The 26,753-nt window shown below is 45.3% G+C and overlaps 1 protein-coding gene across 1 annotated transcript in view; it reads left to right on the top strand.

Annotated features, from left to right (window-relative positions):
- Positions 1–18,337, top strand: part of C1QTNF4 (C1q and TNF related 4) — a 79,860-nt gene extending 61,523 nt beyond the window's left edge. Inside the window, exons 2-3 of the mRNA XM_067557731.1 lie at positions 11,286–12,311; positions 17,030–18,337. Of these exons, the coding sequence (XP_067413832.1) occupies positions 11,288–12,311; positions 17,030–17,175 (1,170 nt within the window). The 5' untranslated portion in view covers positions 11,286–11,287 and the 3' untranslated portion in view covers positions 17,176–18,337. The remainder of the gene's footprint in view (positions 1–11,285; positions 12,312–17,029) is intronic.
- The last annotated feature ends 8,416 nt before the right edge of the window (positions 18,338–26,753 follow it).

The following is a 26,753-nucleotide window of genomic DNA, read 5'->3' as shown; positions in this document are numbered from 1 at the left end:
ATCTCCTTTGCACCCTCCTTCTCATCACCTGTTGAGGCTATGGTGCTTGGGAAGTTCTCACCTACTCAGGATGACTACAGAGCCAATCAGGAGTTGCTAAAGAGGGTTGCTTTTTCTCTTGACATTCAGGTCGAGCTGGTTCAGGGGTGTTCCCATAGATTGGTGGATATATTGGGGTCAACAGGAGCTTCCCAGCCCACAAGATTGCTGAGCCTGCCATTAACTCTGCCACTGATGGCCAAGAGAACTGAGAAGATATCATGTCCTTTTGCAGGGCTATAAGTATCTGCATACTCATCCCTCACCAGGTCCCTTGGCCATATAAGCAGTAAATGAAAGAGCATGTTAGGGATGGTCTCCTTCTACTTCAGAGGATAAAAAAGAAAAGAGACTGGACCTTTGTGGTAGCAAGATTTTATTATACAGCTGGCCTGCAATTTCCTGTATCTAGCCAGCAAGGCTTGTTGGTTAGATATGATTTCTCCCTCTGGGGCAATGTACTGAAGTTTGCAGACAAGCAGCCAAAGGATGCCAGGCAGGAGTTCCTGGCCATCTTAGAGGACAAACTCGTAGCTAGGACCACCCTCCAAGAGGCTTTAGATGGGTGAATTCTGAAGCCAGAGCCATGGCAGCTGCAGTATTGATGCACAGGTGATCATGCCTTCAATTGTTGGGTTTCCCGCAGGCGGTCCAGCATTCTATCCAGGATCTCCCCTTTGAGGGCCCTATCCTCTTATCACAACAGATTGATGAGAAGCCTCACGGTCTCAAAGACTCGAGGATCACACTGGAATTATTGGAATATACACTCCTTTCCCTCCCAAAAAGCCAAAAAATCAATTCTGCCCTCAGTCTTACCAGCAATACTCATTTTTCTTGCCTTGACAGCTGGACCATTCCAGAAAAAAGAGGAAGAACTACAGGAGACCTCCATCTCATCAAGTTTTTTCTGCAGCAGATTCTTCCACACAGCCAGGATATTCCAAGCAGTCTGAATGACATGTTGAGACAGTACCAATTGTTTTGTGCCAGTTTCTCCTGCCCGTTTTTTCTTTTGTTTTTCCCCCAACAAATTGTCTTGCTTCCAATGTGCTTTGGACCCATATTACCACAGATGGATGGATTCTAAGTACTGTGGAACTGGGATACACACTACAGTTTACTTCTGTCCCTCCTTCTCTTCCTCTTCAGAAACCCCCCTCACGAGGCTGTCCTCTTTAGGAGATCCAGTGTCTCCTCCATTTGAGAGCTATATATGAGGTTTGTCCTCTCCACTAATGGAAAGGATCTTACTCATATTACTTTCTGATCCCAAAGGCGAAAGGAGGTCTCAGACCCATTCTAAACCTGCGGAATTGGAACAAATATATAAAGAAAATAAGGTTTTGCATGGTCAGCTTCGCCTTCATTATCCCCTCCCTGGATCCTGGTGACTGGTACACTGCTCTTGACTTGAAGGATCTATATTTCCATGTGGCTATCCATCAAAGATTCTTGGTCAACAACATCCGTTATCAGTTTACTGTCCTGCCTTCAACCTCTCCCCAGCCCACAAATATTCACAAAATGCCTGGTGGTGGTGGCTGCATTCCTAAGAAGAGCAGGTTTATAAGTATTTTCTTGCCTGGATGACTGGCTGATGTGAGGTTAGTCCAAGAGCCAGGCAGAACTCTGGTCAAAATCCAGTTCTCCTTCAGTGTTCTGGGTCTGTTGTTCAATGAGTACAAGTCATTCTTCTCAGTTCAGAAGATAGCATTTATAGGGGAGGTCTTGGATCCTACAGTATCCAGGGCTTTCCTCCGCAATCCAAATTCCAGATAATGTTAACCACTTCCACAGACTTAAAAACTCATCCAACCACAACAGTAAGAAATCACTTTAGATTTCTGGGGTACATGGCTTCCTGCATGTATGTGGTTTGGCACACCAGACTTTGTCTCAAAGTTACAAAGCTGGCTCAAGTCAGAATACTCCCCAGGTTGGACATGCTGATTCAAGTGCCTGCAGAAGTAATAGCCTCCTTTAATTGCTGGATGGATCCAACCAACCTGTGTATGGGAGTTCCCTTAGTCTCTCCCTTATCTGCATTGACTCTGGTTACGGACACTAGTTCTCTAGGGTGGGACGCTAACCTAGGGAACCTACGAACTCAAGATGTGTGGTTGCCTCAAGATTTAGTTCTCCATATAAATGTGGTGGAGTTGAGGGCCATTCATCTATCCTGCCAGGTTTTCTCTCTCACATTAAGGGAAAGACTCTACAAATCATCATGGAAAATGCTGCAGCAATGTTCCATGGAAAATGCTGCAGCAGATAGGGAGGAGCCAGTTCGGAAACCATCTCCATCAAGAGGCAAATACATCCTTCGGAGTTTTGTATTACCAGTGTAATTATCTCAAATCCTCCTATCTTCCCAGTGTTCAGAACAGCTTGGCAAGTTCACCTCAGCAGATCCTTCAGTGGTGATCATGAGTGGTATCTCAGATTGGATGTCATGAAATTCATATTTTAGACCTGGGGATCTCTCACATAGACCTGCCTTGTTATAAGTAGCAAAACAGGTCACAAGCTGTAGCTGAGCTCATGTTAGCTGGTTGAGGTGAATCGTAGGCTCCCACCTAGAATTTAAAATGTTTAAAATGTAATTTTCCCCATCTACACTAACATGTTTGTGTTTTTAAAAAGCTGACAAAAAACTTAATCATAGTCTAGACATCCCTGGCCCTTTGGGACTCTGAACTGAGGTGTCAGAGGTTTTGTTACTATTCTGAAATGCAACATCACACTGGAGGTGTAACAACATTTCCACCAAAACACAATCTCTCCACTTCCTTTTCCTAATTGGGGCTGTGGCTGAAGAACTTCAAAAGGTTTGTTGTCCCTCCAGGGATGTTTTACCATATGGAAATTAGAAGCCAATTTATTACACTAATGGACTCCCTGGACTAAAATAAAGATTTGATGTGAATGACTCCCTATCTTAGCTCACTGTAGTTTCTGCATTTTATAATGTTAATTATGCTCCCCAAAAGCATCCTAGGTAGTTCACAGAAATTGGCATGGTAATGTCTTTCCAGTCACTATTATGCCTAAAGCCTCATCCGTCACAAGCAGAGAAAATCTGAAGTCAGGAGTGAGTCCCTAGGCACTGCCACATGAGATCCTTTACACAATTTCTGCTTTTAAGGAAGTGCTACAAATAATCTTTTCCTTGATGTTGTAAAAAATGATGAGTTTGCATCATTATCTGATACTCATTCTGTGGCCAATGAATGGAACAGAGAATATATCTGGACAAATCAAAAGAAATAGCTTTATCACATCCCTGCTAACCACAGGGCAGGCAGACTGCTCATTACACAGGCTTCTGATGATTCAGATAATTGAGACACTTGCAGCTGTCCTTTAATATTAGGGTGAAAGCAGTGTGTTCAGTGTAGTCAGCTAGAAAGAACTTGTCTTCTCTGTTGCAGCTTGCAAAATTGTATGAAACTTTATATTTAATCCAGCAGCAGCATGTCATTCTAACTCTGTCTGATTCTTCAGCCCTCACTTGAATGAAATTCCCATTGAAGTCAAAGGGGATTTTTGAGTAAGGGCTGCAGAATCCGACACCTTATTAATATTTTGAGAAAAATCCTTATCTGTCTTACAGTGAGATCTGGTCGAACCATCTAGAAACTGGGGTCACCTTTCTATGTCTACAGAAGACTTTTTAATGTTATGAATATCGATGCAAGGATAAAGCTAACTGCTTTTCCATTTATGGGTTGATATGTTACAGGTCAGAAAAATCACCTCATTAGTACTAGGCTATTGATGACGTTTCCCAAGTCAGGCAAAGGGTGAGCAGCTGTGTCTCATTCCTTTTAAAAACTATTGAAACGCCTATTTTGCTGTGTGAGTCACTACCACTTTGGCGTCTTCCTTTCAGATTATTAATTTAATGTCAATAATTCAATTGCATTTGGGAATTATCTAGTGCTCCTGATGTAACCTCCTGAGATATCCTTCTTACTGCTTGATCTCAGCCAACAACCTCTGAAAACTCCCATTCATATATACCAGGCATAGATGGTTCTTCATGGACCCACAGCAATGCCCATCTCCCCCTTCCTGTTACTGCTGACATCTAGAATATGAGAACTGAATGTAAAAACAGACGAATGGCCACACTGGGTCAGAGCAGTGGTTCATCTAGATCCATATCCTATCTTCTGTCATTGGCTGGTGCCAGATGCTTCAGAGGGAATGAACAGAACAGGGCAGTTTACTGAGTGATCTATCCCCTGTGTCCAGTCCCAGTTTTTGGAAGTCAGAGGTTTAGGGACACCCAGAGCATGGCGTGGTGTCCTTGACTATCTTAGCTAATAGCCACTGAAGGATCTATCCTCCATGAACTTATCTAATTCTTTTTTGAACCCTGTTATAGTTTTGGCCTTCACAACATCCCCTGGCAATGAGTTCCACAGATTGACTGTGTGTTGTGTGAAGAACTACTGCCTTATGTTTGTTTTAAACCTGCTGTCCATTATTTTCATTGGATGACCTTGGTCTTTGTGTTATGTGAAGGGGCAAATAACACTTCCTTATTCACTTTCTCTGCACCATTCATTATTTTATAGGTCTCTATCCTATTCCCCCTTTTCTAAGATGAACAGTCCCAGTCTTATTAATCTCTCCTGATATGGAAGCTAATAATTTTTCTTGCCCTTCTCTGTACATATGGATAGTTGGGATTAAGTTTTCCAATATGTATTATTTTGCATTTATCAATATTGAATTTCATCTGGCATGTTGTTGCCCAGTTTTGTGAGATCTCTTTGCAGTCAACCTTTGGACTTAACCATCTTGAGTAATTTTGTATCATCTGCAAACTTTGCCATATCAGTTTACCCTTTTCCAGATCATTTATGAATATGGTGAACAGAACTGGTTCCAGTACAGATCCTTGGGGGATCCCACTGTTTACGTCTCTCCACTGTGAAAACTCACCATTTATTCCTACCCATTGTTTTCTGTCTTTTAACCAGTTACTGATCCAGGAGAGGACCTTCCCTCTTATCCTATAGTGGCTTACTTTGCTTAAGAATCTTTGGTGAAGGACCTTTTCGAAGGCTTTCTGAAGTACTCTATATCCATTGCATCACCTTTGGTCACATGTTTGATGACACCCTCAAATAATTCTAATCGATTGGTAAGGTATGATTTCCCTTTACAAAAGCTGTGTTGACTCTTCCCCAACAAATCATGTCCATGTATGTGTCTGATAATTCTGTTCTTTACTATAGTTTCAACCAGTTTGCCTGACACTGAAGTTAAGCTTGCCAGCCTGTAATTCCCACGATTGCCTCTGGACCCTTTCTTAAAAATCAGTATTACATTAGCTATCCCACCAGTTATCTGATACAGAGGCTGATTTTACGTACCACAGTTAGTAGTTCTGCAATTTCATATTTGAGTTCCTTCAGAACTCTTGGGTGAATACCATTTGATCCTGGTGACTTATTACTGTTTAATTGATCAATTTGTTCCCAAATCTCCTCTATTGACACCTCAATCTGGGACAGTTCCTCATATTTGTAACTTAAAAAGAAAGGCTCGGGTGTGGGAATCTCCTTCACATCCTCTGCAGTGAAGACCGATGCAAAGAACTAATTTAGCTTCTCCACAGTGGCCTTGTATTCCTTGTGTGCTCCATTAGCACCTCAATCGTCCAGTGGCCTCACTGATTGTTTAGCAGGCTTCCTGTTTCTGCTATATGCTTAATTTTTTTTTTTTTTTTTTTTTTTTTTTTTTTTGCTGTTTAGTTTTTGTGTCTTTTGCTAGTTGCTCTTTAAATCCTTTTTTGGCCTGTCTAATAATACTTTTACACTTGACTTGCCAGAGTTTGTTCCTTTCTATTTTCCTCACTAGGATTTGACTTCCAATTTTTAAAAGATATCTTTTTGTCTCTAACCACATCTTTTACTGTGCTGTTTAGCCATGGTGGCATTTTTTGGTCCTCTTACTGCTTTTTATTTATTTGGGATATACATTGAATCTCTACAATGGTGTTTTTGAAATTGGAAGTTAGAGCGTATTTTTTGCAGTTTAGTTTGTCTCCATGTTCTTCATTCCTATTGCTGCACAATGGTGTCTGCCTCAAACCTCTTCTCCCTTTCTTTCCCATGGGCCACTGTTCCTTCGTGGGAGAGACTGCTCCAAAGCAACACTGTATCTTTGTCCCTGTATTTGATTGGTTTTCATGCTGCGCTTCTATGGTTACACCACATATGCCAACGCTATAGGTAGTAAGGGAGGAGACAGTGGGTTGGCCAGAATCGTGGCAGGTTTCCAAATGCAATGAGAGTGCTGCAACAGATTGGCCATGTGGCGCAGGAGATAGTATTTGTGTGGTCCATTCTGGAGACTCAGATTCTATTCCTCATCTGGATCTCTCATCTCACTCCCTAGTTTCAGAGCCTACATCATGAAGTGGACACAAGGCAGCCACTGTAGTGCCTATCACTAACTTCACACGTTGGGACCAAAAACTGTTGTGCTGACAATCTGCTGGAAAAGTTCAGTCATACTGAAAGAGATACCAATGTGAGTTTAAATTTAACAAACACCAGAAGATCTACTGGAAGAGCGGTAGAGTGTTCTGGGAGCCCCTAGCTGAGAATCTTGCTATGCCAGCGTCCAGGTTCAAGGATGCAAGATATTTCTGTTTAGTGCAGCATTGTAGCTGGCTGAAGCCTTTCTGATCGTGACAAGGAGATATGGGGAAGGTGTGTTCCAGCTTAATTGGCCATTAGTATTTTGATATCAGTGCTCAGACACCTTCTAAATAATTTAAATAGAGAAATAACCTAAATAATCCTGAGAGTGGTGAGTGGGAGTTGTCACAGAAATTAGAACATAAGAGCGGCCACACTGGGTCAGACCAATGGTCCAACTAGCCCAGTATCCTGTCTTCTGACAGTGGCCAATGCCAGGTGCTTCAGAGGGAATGAACAGAACAGAGCAATTATCAAGTGATCCATCCCTTGTCGATCATTTCCAGCTTCTGGCAAACAGAGGCTAGAGACACTTCAGAGCACAGTTTTGCATCCGTGCTAAGAGCCATTGATGGATCCATCCTCCAGGAACTTATCTAGTTCTTTTTTGAACCTGTTATAGTCTTGGCCTTCACAACATCCTCTGCCAAAGAGTTCCACAGGTTGACTGTGCATTGTGTGAAGAAATACTTTCTTTGTTTGTTTTAAACCTGCTGCCTATTAATTTAATTTGGTGACCCCTAGTTCTTGTGTCATGAGAAAAAGTAAATAACACTTCCTTATTTACTTTCTCCACATCAGTCATGATTTTGTAGACCTCTATTATATCCCCCCCTTAGTCGTCTCTTTTCCAAGCTGAAAAGTCCCAGTCTTATTAATCTCTCCTCATAAGGAAGCTGTTCCATACCGCTAATAATTTTTGTTGCCCTTTTCTGTATCTTTTCCAATTCCAATATATCTTTTTTGAGATGGGGTGACCAGATCTGCATGCAGTATTCAAGATGTGGGCGTACCATGGATTTATATAGAGGCAATATGATATAACATATTATATTGAAATCACATATGCTAGTGGCAACACAGCATAACTAACTGCTTTATTTAAATCATTTACTAGTGAGTTATTGGGAAGAGCTGATAAATAAAGTGAAATCAGGAACTCTGTTGCAGCTGGGTATGTCCACATTGTGATAAAAGACCTGTGACTGGCCTGGGTCAGCTCAGGTCCGCTGATGGGGAGGGAGAAGGAGGGCAAGAGGGGCAATTGCCCAGGGGCCCGGTGATTTAAAAAGACATGGGAGGATAGATATATATCTTCCTCTCTTCCATACACCCCTCTTCCCCCTGAGACTCCTGCCGCTCATGCTCTCCACCCCTCTTCTGAGCTAAGCTTATTTATTATGCACCATGCAGGTTCCTGAGCAGCTGAGGAGCAGTATCTGCTAGTCAGCTTCCCAGGTTCATCAGTAATCTCCCTGGGGTGTCCAAGGGAACCAGGAAGCTGAGTAGCAGATACCGCCTGTAGACCGTTCTGCCCTGGGGCATGGAATTGCTGTTGGTAGGCTTGGGTCAGCTGACTTGAGCTCTTGGGGCTTGGGCTGAGGTGCTGTAAAATTGCATGTAGACATTTTGGGCTTGGATTGGAGTCTGGGCTCTAAGACCCTTCTCTCCTCATATCTCTGTAACTGTAGCTGACTGGATTTGGCCTTGTCCAAAGTGACCATTTTACAGAGAAATCAGCTTTAGAATTGAAATGGGGCAGTTGTTTGAGGCAACATAAGGTCAGAATTCATTGAAGAGTTTACTAAACAGGTAAGTCTCTTTGTGTGTCTTTTGCTGAGGGGCTGCCACTGGCTGACTCTGTGACTCCCAGCTACACTGAGCCACTTGGAGCACAGACAGCACTTTAGAACCAGGCTGGTTAAAATAGCTGATGACAGAAAAGGATTTGGCATTTATTTCATTCCCATTCCAAATACAGGCACAGATGCCACCGTCATCATGGTACTCAGTGCAGTCACACACCCTATGTATAATGGTATGTCTACACTGCAATAAAACACCCTTGGCTGGCCTGTGTCAGTGTACTCAGGCTCGCAGGGCTCAGGCTGCGGGGCTATAAAATTGCAATATGAACATTTGGGCTCCGCCTCTTCTAAACTGGTTCCCACAGCTACTATGCTCTCTGCGTTCAAATCCCTCCCTTGCAACTAACCTCTACCATGATGCTTACAAGAAAATAATTGACCAATGGCAAGTCTGAGGGGCAGCTGGGGATAACTTTTATAAAAAAAAGAAAAAAAAAGTAAGATAAATTAATATAGATGTAAGCAGGATCTGAATGAGCTCTCCCCTACTGAGCTGGCTGGGAGGGGAACGGGTTTTGGCAGCAGACTGTATTTGCATGAGCACACCCAACTGCCTAGGTGCTCAGCATGATGGGACTGCTTTGCCCAAATGATCACTTTGGCTGGTGTGGGGTTACAAACCACTTTAATGTTGAATTCAGGGGTAATGAAATTTTTTCTCCTTATTGTATGAGCAAAAGGCAGCAGAACTGTGCTTAGCCTGTGCTGGTTTAAGGGGCCACTCTCATTTGACCTGAACATGGTAAGTAGGGGACTCGGATGCAGATCCCTATGAAACGTAGAGGGGGTGGAAACAGGTATCCCTGCTGGGAGGTGTGGGCTTTGCCTAAGAGCCCTATGCATGGTTTCACCTGCCCTTCCCCACTGTTCAAAGATAGAGCTAATTAAGGATCTATTAGGAGTGTTTTTGTTAAGTGATCACTAGAGCTGAAATCACTTGCTGAGGGACAGCATTCCTGCCCAGCCTACTTCAGCAGTGTAGCTTCCCTACTAAGAGCTGAAAATCACTAAAAGCTGGGAAGAACAGCAGGAGACTGACCTGCAGAGGTCACAGTAGAAAAGCAGCTGGCAGCGGAAGGGTGATGGTGTGCATCAGCGTGGCTGGCAAAGCGGCCAGTGGAGCAGCTCGTGGGGTGGCTGACAGAGCAGCAAGCGGCCAATGGAGCACTTGGTGGGGTGGCAAGTGGTCATCAGGGTGGCCGGAATGTAGTGGCCAGACAGCGGAGCGAGCAAGGTACCACCTTTCCCCCTCCTCCCAACCAGGGTGGAAGGTGCACTCTGTAGCTGCACCTCTAGACTCTGGGTCTGCTCTGACTAAGGACAACACCTGCGAGAGAGGTGCTGTGAAGGGAGGGGCACATTAAAGGAACTTCTTGTTGCTGGATTTAAGAACCTGAGGCAAAAGGAAACTGTCCAACGTACTCTGGGGTGGGTGTTTTTTCATGGTTTTATGCATGTGTATTGCCTCTAGAGGTGCCCAAAAGGTGGTATGTAATTGTCCCAGGTTATTGAATGGGGACTCAAGCCAGTTTTATGTTGTATTGTTGAAAGGAACCCCTAGATATTGAATCAGGCCCTTGTTGCTGCCGACTCCATTGGCAGAAGGATTACACGTATTTTTAAGCCCTGACCAATCATCAGCTTGAGCATTCTGCTGTATTCTCCCCTCCCTTTGTCAATTTGTGAGCTCTTCAGGGAAGGGAGTGTCTCTTCTGTGTCTGTACAGCAGGTGGTACTGCAGTGTAAATGGTACTAAGGGTATGTCTACACTACAATGTAAGACCAGGGTTAGTAAAACTCAAGTTAGCAGACCCTGAGTGTGTTAATCTATGGTTTGAGCATCTACACTTATTTGTAACCCCAGGTTAAGAATTGTTGAAACCTGGGTCCCAGCCTGAGGCTCCATAGTCTACACTGCATTATGTGGGCCTGAGTCCAACCACCCATATCCCAGACTTTATAGCAACCTCCCAAAATGTGTCTGCTTTAACCCTGTATTCTTGATGCAATGTGGGAAAACTTGACTATCTGCCAAATTTGACTGTCCAGAGGACAAAGAAAATTAGCCTGTGATTTTTTTGAGATACTTTTGATGGATTGCTAGAGCATGCAGTGTGACTGCATCTACACCGCAAAGCAATTGGGCTTGAACCCTGGGTCCTGGCATGACTCAGGCTCAGACTCTTTCCTCCGTGGCATCCTGGGATCCTCGGTCTGAGCCGTGTGTTAGCACAATTTGTGTGTAGTCAGAAGGGGAGTTAGGGCTTGAGTTCAAACCCTGTGCTTATATTGCAGTGTAGACATAACCAGAAAACCAGAATGTCTAAATAACAAGGTCCACCAACTCCCCTGGCTTACAGCTCCTACAAAGGGTGTATCAGGCCTGTTGGCAAATCTTGCACAGCAACATCTGCATGGTAATCTCTAGACAGTATGTTCCTCACCTCCATTTTAGGATAGTACAAGGCCTATGTAGGGTAATGTTGCTTCCTAATCATAGCATCTCAACCCTATAAACAGAAGTGTTTCCAGGAGCACTTCCAGAGTTCTGATTGGGTCTGAGATTTCTGTATATTGTGAGCAGCAGAGCTCCATGTAGTTGCCCCTAAAGGCTATTTTAGGCCTCTGAGTACAGGACTAGAAGCTCCACCTCTCACTGGGAAGTTGCAAATGGCCCTTGGATCTGAACTGAGTCATGGTCCCAGCTCTTAGTTAGAGCTTCTTTCTTCTCACACACTGATCAGAGATGGGACTCAGGACTCGTCAAACCCTGACACAGGTCCTGGAGTCTATGTAACAAGATACAGTTCTGGGTTTCACTTGGTGCATGAGTTGAAAATACTTAAGCTAAAATGTGCTCCCTTTTTCTTTTCAGATATGATGATGGCCCTGAAAGCTAAGCTCCTATTTGGCTTCCTCTGCCATCTGACCTCTCCCCTTGTGTATGGCTACCCCACCGAATCTGGGACTGAGTTCCGTTCTGCTTTCTCTGTGGCTAGAACCAGCAGCATGGAAGGGAGCGTTGAGATGGTCATCACTTTTGACAAGGTCTATGTGAACATCGGCAATGACTTTGATCCCAAGGCTGGGTTGTTTAGGTGTCGGATCCCTGGGGCCTATTACTTCTCCTTCACTGTTGGGAAATACCCCAAGAAAAACTTGTCTGTCATGCTGATGAGAAACAAGAATGAGGTGCAAGTGATTGTGTATGATGAGCATCACCGCAAGGAGCGGAAGATGGCCAGCCAGAGTGCTATGCTGCAACTGGACTATGGTGATACAGTCTGGCTGCGTTTACATGGGGACCCCAAGTATGCACTCTACAGCAATGCAGGCCCCTACACAACTTTCAATGGGTATCTCATCTATCCAGATACCTCTGCCTACTTCCAAAATGGTGTGGTCTCTCAAGAGCTGGGGGGAGCTGCAGGGCTGCCCCATCCAGTCATTCATCAGCTTTCAGGAGAGCAGAATGAAGCCTCAGAGGGACACATGTTGTCGGATCAACCAACCAGAGAACGAGACCCTCGCTCTGCATTTTCTGTTGCTCGCTCACAAAGCCTCCTGGGGATGGATGAGAAGCAAACCCAGCATGAGCCAATCACATTTGATACAGAGTTTGTGAACATTGGAAGGGATTTCAATTCTTCAAGCGGCATCTTCTTGTGCCGTGTGCCAGGCGCATATTACTTCTCCTTCACCATTGGCAAAATGCCTTTTAAGACCATGTCAGTGAAACTTATGAAAAATCACAATGAGGTTCAGGCCATGATCTATGATGACAACCACTCCAAGAGGCGGGAGATGCAGAGCCAGAGCATTATGTTGCCTCTGCAGTACGGAGACACTGTCTGGCTCTACAGCCATCAGCATGATGGCTACGGTGCCTACAGCAACCATGGCAAGTACATCACCTTCACAGGGTTCCTTATCTATCCAGAGGCTCAGCCAAAGCCACCCCCAGGTCCCAATTCCACTCCGAGGTCAAAAAACTAAACGCAAGTATGAAAGGAGTGTAAGAGAAGCCAAGATGCAGTGGACTTGGGTGCATGTCCTGGTTGGACGTCACCCTCTACGTGACAATGTTAAAGAGCATGCTAATGTGTGTCCAGTGTTTTTCTTATGCTGCACGCTCATGTCCTGGCTGCAGGGCCATTGCTGTTTCTGTCATTCATTTGTAGAACGATCTTTGCAGGGTGTAGTGTATATCCAGTGTTACTGTTCAATTTAAGCATAAAGCATGAGGTAGTTTGGGGGCAGGGACAGTGAAATAAAGTGTTATGATTCAGGGAGCCACTGCAGAAATGCTGGGAGACCTACTGAAGACAACCCCACCCAGAAGGCACAGCATCTGGTGACATTCCTTGTATATCCAGGGGAGGCCTGGGGGAGGGAAAATGTAACTGAAATGAATGTAATGAAAGTACAAAAGAAAATGTGCAGGGTTCTTCTTCAGGTACTGTCCCTCTGAGTGCTCTGCTATAGATGTGCTTGTGTCCCTGTGCTGCTGATGGAGAATTTTGGTAGCAGTGTCTATTTGGCCTGCACATGCACTGTGCCCCCACTTGTGCCCTGCAATGAAGACCACCAGAATTGCACAGGCAAACTCTCCTCAGTTCCTTCTCAACCGCCTCTCCAGAGGTGGAGCTTTAGCTGTCCATTATCAGATTGTTATCCCCAATCTTTTATCCCAGACCTCATTAGGATAATAGGATACATTCTACACATGCTTGCCATAAGGAGAGCTTTGGATTTCTATTTCTGTTTGGACAGGACTTTTAGGAAAGTCCAGGACAGGACTTCTAGGCTTTTAGGAAATCTCCTAGACGCTTTCTCTCCATTGCAGATAGGTCTAAAGGCTCAGCGATTTCAGCTCAGAGACTTTCTAAATGGGTCTTGGACTGTATCAAACTCTGTTATCAGATTTGAAATTTGGCACCTCCATCTACAATCCCCACACACTGTACAAGATCGATTTTCTCATCGGTTGTCTTCTTCAAGGATGTCCCCATACCAGAAATCTGCAGAGCAGCTACTTAGGTGTCTCACCATACCTTTGCAGAACACTATGCCATCGTGGGGGGACTCCACTGCAGACACTAGATTTGACTCTGCAGCATTATCATCCATAACAGACTCGACACTGAAACGCTAGCCTCCTGTTGGGGTTGCTGTTCAGCAATCATCTACACTGGAGCATCCATAGGGACACTATTCGAAGAAGAAGAAGAAGAAGAAGAAAAGGAAGTTACTCACCTTGTGCAGTAACGATGGTTCTTCAAGAGCTGTGTCACTATGGGTGCTCCACAACCCAGCCTCCTTCCCTCTACTTCAGTGTTCTCATTATAAACTCTGCAGTAGAGAAGGAACTGAGGGTTCACCTGTGCAATGCTGATTAGCCTCGTGGCAGAGCACCAGTGGGGGGACAGCACATGTGCAGGCCAAACAGACACTGCTATCAAAATTCTCCAATCAGCAGAGAGGGCTGCAAGCACACTTATAGTGGAGCACCCATAAAGACACACATCTTGAAGAACCATTGTTACTACACAAGGTGAGTAACTTTATCTGTGCTGAGACACAAATTTTTTATTTAGATGTGGGACTTGTATGTACGTAACTGCCTGAGAGTACGTCTACACTGACGGCGGCAAAGTCACTGGTGTCAGATCGACCTATCTGGATCGATTGAGTGGTCAGTGAAGACCTGCTCAGTCGATCCAGAAGTCGACACTGGTAAACCACCCCCTGAAGTAGCATAGCACTGTGTCGACGGGAATGCAGTTCCCATCGGTGCAGTGCAGTGAAAACGCCATGCAGAAGGGAAGCACAGCAGTCAACGGGAGTTATGCAAGCTACTCTGTGTAGCTTGCGTAACTCCCATCGACTGCCACTGAATCGCCAGGTAAGTGTAGACCAGGGCTGAGACACTGATTCTGGGCAGGGGAGAGGCTCTGCGATTGTGTGAGCTATTGTATGTGTTTGTGATGTGAAGACTGTTAACCAGAGTTAGATTGTATGTCACTGTGCCAGAGTGTCTGTATTTTGTGGGAGATTGGAATCGGCAGGGATGAGGAAGGGAATTATCCCGTGTTTCCAACTCTTATGATTCTACTGCAAATCTCATGATACAGTATCTGGTGTCGTGCTTAAAGCCTCAGCTGTTGGAATCAATAGATTGTCTGTCTGTCTGTGAATCTCAGCTTTCATAACAAAAACCCCCAGGAAGTTTCTAGCTCTTGTGGTTATGGAGAAAAGTTTGAAAACATGAACCAAGCATACCCTACAGGCTCCTAAACAAGAAGGCAAATAAACTAAAATGTGTATTATTTTTAAAGATCTCCTGATTTTGGGGGTGCCTGGCTCATGATTTTTGAACATTAGGGGATGGCAATAGTTTGTATGTGTGAATAGCTGTGTGATGGTGATAGTGACTGTATTAAACTCTGTCATTGTCAAGAAATGGGCACCCTTGACATTATGGTTTGCCTAGACTTCATAACACAACATTGTGTTTCCTTGTTAGTCTTAGGGGGAAGCCACCACCATACTTCTATGGTAAGAGGTGATTTCAGTGTCCATGCTCTTATAGTTCTTGCCTTCACTCCACACTATGTCCTAGTGAGCTCCACTCCTGTTATAGAGAGACCAATGTGGGTGGCACTAAGATTGTAGGGCGGTGGGGGCAGTGGTAGCACAGTAGTCTGGGTGAGGTGGTAGGAGGGAACCCAGGAGTTCAGTGGAGCAGGATACTAAAGGGCTCCTCAGAACTGTGGAATTAATGTCTCATGTGAGACCTGTATTCAAATGCTGTTTTAGCTCCCAAATTAAGTAAGGTTTTATGCATCTCAGCCTAACTTTGGCTGAAACTTTACATCAACCTGGCTTCGTTCTCAGTCTTTGTTCAAGAAAAGACAAAGCCTCTAACCTAACCACCCATGAAATCTCTAATCCTAAACAGTATCTCTTTATCTGAGGTCTTCATATCAAATTCCATAGTCTCAACTGAGAAAGGTGCATCCCACATAGGGGAGTCCTTACTCAAACCTTAGCAATACTGTAGTCTCAAATCTTTCACCCTCTTATGAAACCCTAACCTAGCCTTATGTTCATTTCAAGTTCTCTATCTCAAACTATATTCATTTGCAAGACCCCCAGGGAAATCCTACCCCTACAAAAGTAAGTGACTTCCACAAATGGGTGAAGGCGTAGGATTAGGGGTATACAGAGGTGGAGGATTATTGCATGAGGCAGCTTTTATATTTTACACCCAATTTCCAAGAGTTGGAATGAAAACAAGACCCTGTCCCAATTTCTACATGCTTTGCAAGACTATGCCTTACAAAGTGTGCAAACTCACGTTCTCCTGTAAAATTGTAACTCTGACCTTTAAAATCATTCTCTGTTCCCCAAAACCTACATCTTGCTTCTGGGCTTGTCATTACTGGCTTACTGCTTCTCATCTCCATCTGTCAGATAATGAGAGAGAAAAAAACAAACTAGGTCAAAAGTTAATTGTTGCTGTTGGGAATGTCATTTTCTGCATGCATTTCTGAAAGTGGCTCCTTTGTGGAAGTTGTGAGTCTAGTGAAATTGTGTGGGAAGTATGACCCTAACCATTGAAGCACAGGCGGTAGAGGCTCAGGATTAGTGTAGCTACGTTGTAAGTGGGAGGCCCAGCACAAATCAAGAAACCAATGTCAAATAAAACTGATCTGGACTAACTGAATTTATGCTGTTAATTCCATGATGCAGGGAGTATGACAAAGAAGCATAATTGAGCACTCTACAGATTTTATTGATTGAATTCCTGATTATAAAGATGATTGCATATATACTGTTACAATTATTTTATTTGTAAAGTGCCACAGATATACAAGAAGACTCTCTAGAAGAGGTAAAATCTGCTGAACAAATAACTGGATACCTGCCTCCAAATATTTAGTAGATGAGATACAAGCAAGTGTCCATTCTGTACTAATGCAAAGTAGGGAATGATATCTATACCAGAAGAGTTAATGGAATCAGTACATTTTCAAGAGTTTTTGGAAGGAAATGGGTGTTCATTAGCCAGGAAACTGTTCCAGGCACATGGCATGGGATAACAGATAAAAGGAAGTCAGAACTTAATATGAATCACCACAGAGTGCAGCCATCTGTAAGGTGGAACATCATAGCTACACAATGAGTTATTGTAGGGAGGGGAAAATACTGTATCCAACTGCAACCATGGTGAATTTAGGGAGACAAAATGGAATTACTTGAGATGGAATTCAGTCATTACAGGCTAATACCTAGACTCTGGGAAAAAGTGCTGTTGCAGCTCTAATGATGATCAGTGATCAAGGCATAATTGCATCTCAGAAGTGTGTCCTTTATGGAGATCTTAGGGAGAAACCCATAGCCTTGTTTCACATTTAAAGATGGGACAATAGCGGGTTGGATAAATGCCTAGGATGTTGCTAGTACAATACAGAAAGCAAAAAAGGAAGAATGGTGGCACTTCTGCACAGTAACCAGGATAATCTTGGGGTGACTGGCAGTGCTCAGAATAACAGAATGCAGTTGAACCTCCTCATGTCAATCTCCTTACTCAGTGCCTTTCTTCCTCATGGCCAGGTTGGAATGATATGACTTTTTCAGTGAGGTTAAATAGAAAGGCTTCTCCTTCCAGGACCAGGAAGCCAGGAGAGTGGAATTTGCAGGGCAGAATCCCTTGCAGAGATCATGGAGGATTTCATCAACCAGCTGAGAAAAGAAATTGATCCACAGATTTTTGTCCAGGCCCTGAATGGAGCGAATCTGATAAGCGCAGTAAACGCTGGTCAAGAGGAGCTGATCAAACTCTACTAGACTCAGCAGGGCATCTGTCTGTGAAAGATGTTTCAGCCGCTGCTTGATCCCTCCTGGTGTCTTGGGAACCTGGTGCTGGAAGACCTGGATCAAACGCTTTGCTGGGCGCAGAGAGGCCAGCTCCTCATCTTGTAGCCTGATTGTCTCGTTAGCCTCAATCTCCAGTCCTTGCCAGAGGAACTGGAAGAGAAGGGCAGAATGAGGGTAAGAAGTCCAGGGCCAACCACTGTCCCATAGCAGAGGGTCCCTTGCAGGGGTTATGAAGAGATCTGCCACCTCTAGCAAATCTAGGATTGTACAAAGGGGGGAGGAATTGGGGGATGTGTATGATATGCAATGTACTATGCCACCATGATTGCTAAAGATAAAATGATGTACATTTGAACAGACAAATGATACTGTGTTTTCAATCTCCTTCCTGCCTGTCTTCCTCCCTGTACTCCCTGCCCATCCTTAACTTTCCCACCCAGTTCCTCCTACCTGCCCCATTCTTCCTTTCTAATCCCATAGTTCCTGTATGATGCTCTTCTCTTGCCTCCCCTTTCCTCATTTCCCTGCACCCAAGAACATCTCTGTCTGCCCTGTACATTCCCGATTCCTTCGTCTCCCTTCCTGGCTTCTACATTATCCTCTTTCTCCCCCTCCCCTCAATTCACTGCTCCTCAAAGCAGCCTGCTGATCATATTAGCCAAGGGTAGCCTGGCTTCAAAACCATTCAAAATAAAATTAGCCACCCTTTCCCCTTATTATGGGGGAGAAGGGAAATCACCAAGAAGCTATTGCTAGGATCATGAGCATCTTAAAAGCACTGCCAAAATCATGAGTCATGATAGTATCACAACTTAAGGCCTGGCAACGTGGTAGCCCCATCTGATGACTTTCGGCAGCAACTCTTCTTACCTCCCCCTGAGGGCCTGCTTCCTTCCCTCCTTCCCCAACTTGCTCCCTGAAGTTCCCTGTTTCTGTCTCTTCTTGCATGGCACTTTATGTTCAATAGGGGTGCAGACAACTTTTTTCATAGTGGGGAGCTAGACTAGATAAATAAAATACGATGGCTGCTGACTATTGCTTTAATGGGAAGTTTTGTAGTGTGCCTACATTTGTCCACTGTTAATAATGAGCTTCTGTTGTGTTTCCTTTATTAATGTCAATCCCTACTTTTTTGGGGGGAGGGGCAGAGGTGGCTAAGCCTCCCCCAACCCTCCAGTTGTTTACATCCCTGTTCCATGTATCCTCCTCCTCTCCACCTGGTATCTCCCCCACTTTGTATCTAGCCCCGGGCCCTCGGGAGCTTCGGAAGTCAGGCACTAGCTGCTTCCTTCTACCTCCAGCGCAGGCGCTCAGCTCTTACCCCCCCGCGCTAGACGTTCTTTAGAGCTGCGGCCTCGTGGGTGGAGTTCACAGCTCCCCGGAGTCCCCGCCTTTCCCCCGTCAAGCAGGGAGCAGAGCAGGGGCCACCAGGGCGCGGCGCACCGCACCGGTCTGTGCCCCTTCCCTGCTCTGGGAGGGGCGCCGTGAACCCCGGGAATGGGCTCCGAGCTGTCCCCGCGGCTCAGGGAAACGCGACACCGGTACATGCTGCTTTGGGCAGAGGCTGGGCCTCGCTCTGCCCATGGGTTGCCCCGGCCAAGGGCCGGATTCCTGCACTTCTCGCCTTGCCCACACGACTGGACGCTTTTCCCTGGTGCGTAGCCCCCCTGGCCCCAGCTCCCGGACGACTCCCCGGGGGATGGGAGCGGAGGCTCAACCCTGTCATGAGGGAGGGGAGACAATAGATGCGAACGGTAGAGAAAGAACAATGCCAGGGGGAGGGTATCGCCTCTGAGGGAGTTGCTTGGGGCTATATGGGGGGAGGGCGCTGTGATAGCTGCGTAGCCCCGTACGCAGAAGGGTGGTGGGGGGACGGACGGACGGACTGTGGGACTCAAGCAGCACTGCCTTGCACACGGCAGGGCATGGGGGCTGTGGGAGCTACGGGGGGCGGCGGTGCACCGCCCTGCACGTGTGGGGGAGCTGTAGAAGCTGCGCGACTCCCATCACCTTGCCCCCTAGATTTCTCCTTACACGCCGCAGCGTGTCCTTCTCACTGGGTTTCGGGCAGAGGAACAGGCTGCATAGGACGAAGCGCCCTGCTCCAGGCTGTGTTCTCGCTGCGGGCGGGGATCGTCGCGATCTGAGCTGCCCAGCCCCCGTCTCCTAGGGGAAACTGCACTTCGCTGCTGTGCTGTCTGGAGCAGGCCAGCCCTGAGGTTGGTGACCGTCCTTTGGGACAGTCATCCCTGGAAATACTGTTCCATCAGCTGCTCGCGGCAGTTCTGACGGTCCCCTGTCATTCTCCCTGCATGCTGACAAGGCACAGACCCTACCGCTCCCAGAGGCAGGCAGTGATTTTATTCTATGCAATCTACCATCAGGAGGATCAAAGGCGCCACCTTGTGGGACATGTGACGACTGGAGGTTTTGTTTTTGTGAAGAGACAAGGTGGGTGAGGTAATAGCTTTTATTGGATCAACTTCTGTTGGTGAGAGGGACCTGAAGAAGAGCTATGTGTGTATTAAAAGATATTACCTCACCCACCTGGTCTCTCTAATTTCCTGGGACCAACACTGGTTTCAGCAACACTGGGTACCCCTTATTGTCTAATGAAGAAGTTCAAAGTCTATGCTCACCAGGAAGCCAGAACTCTCAGGTAAGTCTACCCCTTAACCCTGGCATCAGGCTGGCTACCCTCCATCCTTGCTCAATGGGCTCCTTCCTATCTACTTTCTCTCAGTTCAAGTGAAAAAGCATTCTTACTGCAGAATGGCCTGTCCCATTCACTTATTAACATTTTAAGTACTAACCCCCACTCTTATAAAGTGTCATAATTAAACCTTCCTTCCTCAGAGCATAAGCCAACCACTGACAGTGGTTAGGAAGGTTATTCTATAATTTTCCATTGTGGGATTTCTACTGAAGCATTTGGTACTGGCTACCAACAGAGACAGGATGCTAGACTAGTTGGACCTCATTGGTATTCAGTATGGCAATTACTTTGCCGAGACGTGCCCTAAGGCATCTTCCATGGTCTCCTGAAATAGGAAAACAATGAGAACTAGCTGAACATTGGGGTGTTTAAAGCTGGATTGGGCAGGATTCCTTCACGCACAGGAGCTCACGCTCTCATCCTTTCCCACAGGCCCCAGAGCATCACCCAAATGACCTCTAGCATGACGTTGGCATCCTCCAACTTGTTATGAAACACATTCACATCAGCATGGTCTCCGCTGCGAAGTTGCTCATCTGGAAAACATTAAACAGCCACAGAGCTTCAGACAGCAATAGTTTAGTGCATCCTCCCTATTGTGTCTCAGTAATCATGTCTGTCTGTCTACCTTTGGTGCCTGTCACTGTGGTATCTAAGGGTATGTCTATACAGCAGCTGGGCGGTGTAATTCCAAGCATGTGTAGGTATACAGCTGATAGCTAACAATAGCAGGGTGGCTGTGGCAGTACAGGCAATAGCTCAGTCTCACCATACCCCAGGCCACTTTGCTATTTTAGGCACTAGCTGAAACAGAGCTAGCATGTGTATGTCTACTCAGGGAATCTGGGAATTACACCTCCCAGGTGCTGCATAGCTGTATCCTAAGTACCAAATAGACAGTCTAATCCAGGTTTGACACCCCTGGTCTAATCACTAGACTGGAAGGAGCAGAACTGGGGTTTTAACAGGGAGATAAAGCAGGTTCAAGAAAGGGAAGGAATGGTTTCAGGACATTGACCCCTTATTCCCAGACAATATCATTCTGGAGCTTGGGTGTCATGGAGCAAAAGCATCTGCTTTGGTAAGCCTGTGGGAAAACTCTCCATTCTGTGATTTGTATCTGTCCCATTTGGTCTGAGAAGGATTCTGAATTGTTTTCCTTCAGTGACTGTTTTGTAGCATCAGCCTCCAGGAATTCATATTGGACAGTGAAATGATTAACCATTAGGTCACAAGCTAAACTTGGGTGGTTGTCACTTGGGGCCTTGGCTCACTTCAAGTGAATTTAAGATGAGGGAAGTGAACACTGTGTCATGGAGGAGAGTTTCTGGCCGCTGGAAGGTAGCATTTGGTTACCATTCTGAGACAGGCCCTCCCTCCTCTCTTGGCCTGTGTGCTACTGTATACCAACTCCCTTTCTATCAGTTCCAGACGCCTCCTTCAGGCCAGGAAGGAGCAAGCAAGGTCATATTGGGTGGGCCAGACAACCAGCATGGAACACAGAATTTCTCTGTACAGAAAGGCAGTGCTGGCAGCAGGGGAGAGGGAGTAGGAGGAGGAGGCTTTTTTGTAGGGGGAGATCTTCTGGTCCTCGTGTGAAGAGGAAGGAGGCAGAGCTTATGTTGGTAAACTAGCTGTAAGTACTCAGCATATCTTTCTGTGGGATTCCAAGAGTTAAAATTAGCAGGTGCATATAATAAACAGAAATGTGATTTAATCTTTTATTTGTATGGTGCTGCTAGTTACCAAACCAGCTTCCAACTTTCCATTCTGGAGGAAAGCTCCCCAGCGGGATGGTGGGAGCTGTTTAGAGATAGATACTACTTTTCCTTCTGACTGAGGGAAGGTTGATTTCTCTACACAGCTGCAGGCTCCCTGATCAAAGCCAGATGTGCTTTCAGAATGTTAGCTGGGATCCTAGCTGCTGTTTCCTTCTCCTCAGTGCACATTCCAGCAAAACTTATGGCTCAGGTAAAGATACTGGACCCTCTGAAAGCTGCTTTTCTGAGCTTCTCCCAGTGGCCACCTGATTCCCATTTCACCTTCTGCCTATTTTGACCACAGCTAAATGCTCAGATCTCTGTAGTGGGAGACATCCAGCCAGCTTCAGGGATTCAATGAAACAACAGAATAATCCCCAAATCGCTCTTACTACTCTTTTTTAAAATACATTGCAGTGTCAGTGTAGAAGGCATAGTAAAACATAAATAAAATATAACAAGAAATGTATGAAAATAATAGACGCTATGTTCTTCAGAAATAGAAGCTGTTCTCACAAAGCTTTCCCCACACTCTTTCCTAATCAACAGCCTTGCAAAGGCACCTGGAAAATCTCCAGACAATACTACAAGAGAATTTTTCTTGATCAGTGACTCTAGGAGTCTCTCCTCCTGCCTCCAAGAATGGCAGAACAGGCAGTGGGTCTCTCACATGGGATGTCTGGGCATTTCACAGGAAATAATTCAGCAATGACCCTCTGGTTTGAAGAATGAAGTATCAGCAAAGACTGTAAGGGGAGAAAAGGCATCTGTGGGACAAATTAGTATATGTCAGGAGTAGAGCATTCTCAACCTCTCTAGAGACAAACTCTGCCATCCCTCTTTGCTCAGTCAGAATAGAGCCCAGCATGAAGCACAATTGGTTTGCTCTCAATCACAGAAAGTTATTTTTGTCAGTGTAGCCAGCCCACCACCCTATTTCTGGAATTAGGCAAAACCCAGCATCAGTGGAACTACACAGACACATTTGCTTTGGAGAACAGCCTCCTCCCTTGCAGGTGCACCTCCTACCTGTCTGCCTCCAGGATCCAGCAAACTCATAGAGGACCAGAGCTGTCCACAGCCAGGCTCTGAGCTGTAGTTGGAGCATGAGGACCATGCCAGATAAGGTCCCCACCCGTTCTGTAGATAAATGTCTTGGATGAAGTGAGAGCTGTTTACTGTGGCTTCCCTCCTCCCTTTCTCTGATCCCAGCAGCCTCTGCTGGAACGGATCCTCCCTTCTCTTTCTCTCACTTCAGTCTTGGGAAGGGCCTGCGGTTGAATTCTCTGTTCCTGAAGGGTATTTTCCACTGAAATCTGGAAGCTTGAAGACTTTGTTGTTTAGTTTTTGGCAGAATTTTTAAAGCCTCTTTCCCAAATTCTGATTTTTCCACCAAAGTATTTCAATAGGAAGTTTCTAATCCCAAGGGATTTTCCATTTAAACATATGTGACAAACAGGAGTTTAATGTCCCTGTAGAGTGTGGGCGCCACCCGCCCCACAAGATGCTTCTCCTCAGCTCTTTGGCTTCCTTTTAAATTTTCCATTTACTGAGTTTGGAATTTTGAAAACAATCTTGAAATGTCACAGCAGGATGGGGCTGGCAGCCTATGTAGGCTCCACAGCAGGACAACAGCAGCCAACATATACAGGCTGACAAAGGAAAGGTCATTCTGTTTGTAGAAACCCTTCTGGAGGGAAAGTTTAGTACAATGATCTATCAAACAACAAAGACAAAAGCCAATCAGCCTTCAGCTAACTCACTGCTCACTTGTGTGACTGACTTTTACATCACAATACAGACCAGCCTTCAATTTTGTAGTTATATATAGAAAATCCCTCCCCAGCTATTATCAAGTGTCTACCCCTGTGCACCCCTGAAAGCCCCCTTTCCTCACTTACAATCCCACTCAGGCTGAGCCTGTGTGGCCTCTGGAAAAAAATATCTCCAGGTTAGAAGACAGGAGGTGGAACTGAAGCATATACTTTTCTCAGCAAGGAAGATAGGGGATTCCACTCTGCTGTATATGCTGCCACCAGAATCAGGTAGAATATTGTACTGAGGCTTAAAGCTAGTGCTCTGGCTGGAGGTTTGGATGTGAGCATGTAGCACAGGGCCTTATGCAGCTGCACGGCCCTAAGGCTGCCACTGACAATGAATATAATCACATTAGCTACAAAGATACACACTACCCAATGGAAGAGTTATTTGTGATCCACAGAAAGTCCAGTGGCTTAGGAATTGGGAGGCTCAGAATCTCTCTCCTGAGGGAACTGTTTTTGCCAACACTTTGGCTAGAAAAGGAGGCTATATTTTTACAATAGCCCTGGATATCTCATGTCAAGCTACTCTTCCTCACTTGCTTCAGCTCCAGTTATTCCTTGTTAAACCCTTTAATCTAGGGTGGAATCTCTGAACCTTTTTTGGAGAGTGAACAGTGTAGTAGAGATGGTCTTGTGGACATGTCCTCCTCCCATTTGCAGTGTCAGTTTTGGGAGAGGTAAGCTTTGTTTAGTTCTGCATGGGATTATTATTTTTATTATTTCAATAGTGCTTAGGACCGGGGCCCCTTTGTGCTAGGTGCTGTACAAACACAGAACAAAAATGGGGCCAGTGACAGAATATAACAGTACTTGGCAATCACTACAGCAATTGCTGGCATACAAAATTGGTGTTAGGAAAATATTTTGCATTAAAATCACCAATTTAGCAGTGGAGGGGGAAATGTTGGCAGTCTGTGACCAGGCAACTTCCTGTGGAGCACCGGTAAATTCTCCATGTACCGGTTTGAGAACCACTGCTTCAGGAGGAGAGTATTTAGGTATACATTTATATTTTTTCTTTGTTGATTTCAAGACAGAAACTCAGATAAAGCTAAAAGCATTTTGTGGCTCCTTCTCTTCTACACATCTGCAAGTTAGAATTGACCAAACCACTACACTGAGCCTTCCTATGCTACTTCATGCTAGAATATGTCCGGGCCAATAGCAATCCCAAATCATTTCAAATTAGGCTGCTGTGAGGAAAGTTGTCCTGTTCCTCCAGTGGGATTCACCAGAGCCTTCTAGACAGAGCAGAACTTTGAAGATTCCTGAGCCCCAGACACCTTTGGGTTTATGCTCTCCAGTGGGGGGAACATGTAAATTTTCCATAGAACTTGAAACCTTTCAAAACAACAGAAATCCATCTCATTGCTCCACCCCCCACTAGGTCATGGCTCCTCTCCCATATTGTTACATAGTACTCTTTCCAGCTCCACCTGCACTTTAGCCACTGGTCTGAGTGACACTAAGTGAGGCCTTAAGAGTCTTTGCGGCCAGCATGTGTGAGTGAGAAGGATGCAGCTACAAGCATGGTTTTGCACTGTTATATACCCAGAGCCTTCCCTGGCCAGAAGGGATTTGGCCCCCCGTCATTACCCTAGTTTCCTCAATGAATACTCTGGATAGCCAAGTGCTGTGCTCTGACTCCATCAGGATAGCTGTTTGGAATCCAGCACCACCGTTGTTGTTTAGCAGTCCTAGCATTATGTCTTAGCTTGGCAGTGCCTTGCACTTCTTACCCATCTCAGCTACCCACTCCCATTTATGCAAGAATTTTCCTTCTGTTTCAGTGACTACCCCTATTTTTTTCTGGCTTATCACAGTGAGATTTTTTTGCTTTTTTTAAAAAATAATATTATGTATACCATGATTCATGGTACTATGGCACAAGCGACTTTGTGGGGTTGCTGCAGGGAGAGTGCTTTATGAAGCACCATCTGCAATAATGGATAAACTGCCAAAAATTTCTTCCTCTAGTGCAATAGATGCTGTCCCATAGCTTCCTATATTCCCACTATACAAAAGCATCAGTCATGTTTTATATATCACATTTCTAGCAGCAGCTACAAGAATATTTTCTATTTCATCATCTCAGATGGTGGGATATGTAGGTTCAAAGTGAAGCTGGGAATTGTATAAAACCTAGAAAACCTGTTGACTGCGATGACTACTACTTCCCCCTCACAAGAAGAGCTATAACTTTTCATAACTATGCTGAAGGCAACTGTCCTTCACTAGAAAAAGCAGCTCTAAGTCAAGTCCCAAACATAGGGATCTGCAGCAGCCTAAAAAAAGCCAAAACCAAACCAAACCAATGCTCACGAGCACACAGTGGGGAAGAAAGCATATCCTCTATACATATTTTACCTCTATGTTTTATATCATAGACTCTAAGGCCAGAAGGAACCAGTCACCTTTGTGATCATCTAGTTTGACTTCCTGAATAACACAGGACTTCCCCGAAGTAGTGTCTGTTTGAACTACAGCATATCTTTTAGAAAAACATCCAATCTTAATTTAAAAATTGCCAGTGGTGGGAATTCACCACAAGGCTTGGAAGTTGTTCCAATGGATAATTGTCCTCATTGTTAAAAATTTGCATCCGGTTTCCAGTCTAAATTTGTCTAGCTTCAATTTCCAACTGTTAAATTGAAGAGTCCATTATCTTGTTTCCCCACATATGTACCTATAGACCAGGGGTGGCCAAACTGTGGCTCAGGAGCTGCGTGTGGCTCTTTTACAGTTAAAGTGCAGCTCGTGGAGCCCTCTGTGCCCCCACCTATACTCCGCCTACCAGACTGGGGTGGGGAGTTCAGGGCTTCTGCCGTGCAGAGAGGCACCTGCCATGACTCAGAGGTTCTACCCCTTGGGGCACGTCTGCTGGGGCTCCAGCCCTGCAGGGAAGGGGGTTTTGGGACTTCTGCCCCGTTGGAGGCGCCTGTTGGGGCTCGGGGCTTTAGCAGGCAGAAGCCCCAAGCCCCACCATAGGGCTGAAGCCCCAAGGCCCACCCTGGCTCTCGAACTTCTGAAGATTGTTGTATGTGGCTCAGAGGATAAGTAAGTTTGGCCATCCCTGCTATAGACTGTAGTCAAGTCACCCTTTAGTTTCTCTTTATTAAGCTAAACGGATTGAGTTTGAGTCTGTTACTATAAGGCATGCT

This window comes from Emydura macquarii, unplaced genomic scaffold, assembly GCF_026122565.2.
Source record: "Emydura macquarii macquarii isolate MOO-44397 ecotype Brisbane River unplaced genomic scaffold, CSIRO-AGI_Emac_v2 contig_1876, whole genome shotgun sequence".
NCBI classification, from domain to species: Eukaryota; Metazoa; Chordata; order Testudines; family Chelidae; genus Emydura; species Emydura macquarii.
Note: the sequence above shows the minus strand (reverse complement) of the source record. Positions and strands in the feature narration are given on the sequence as shown.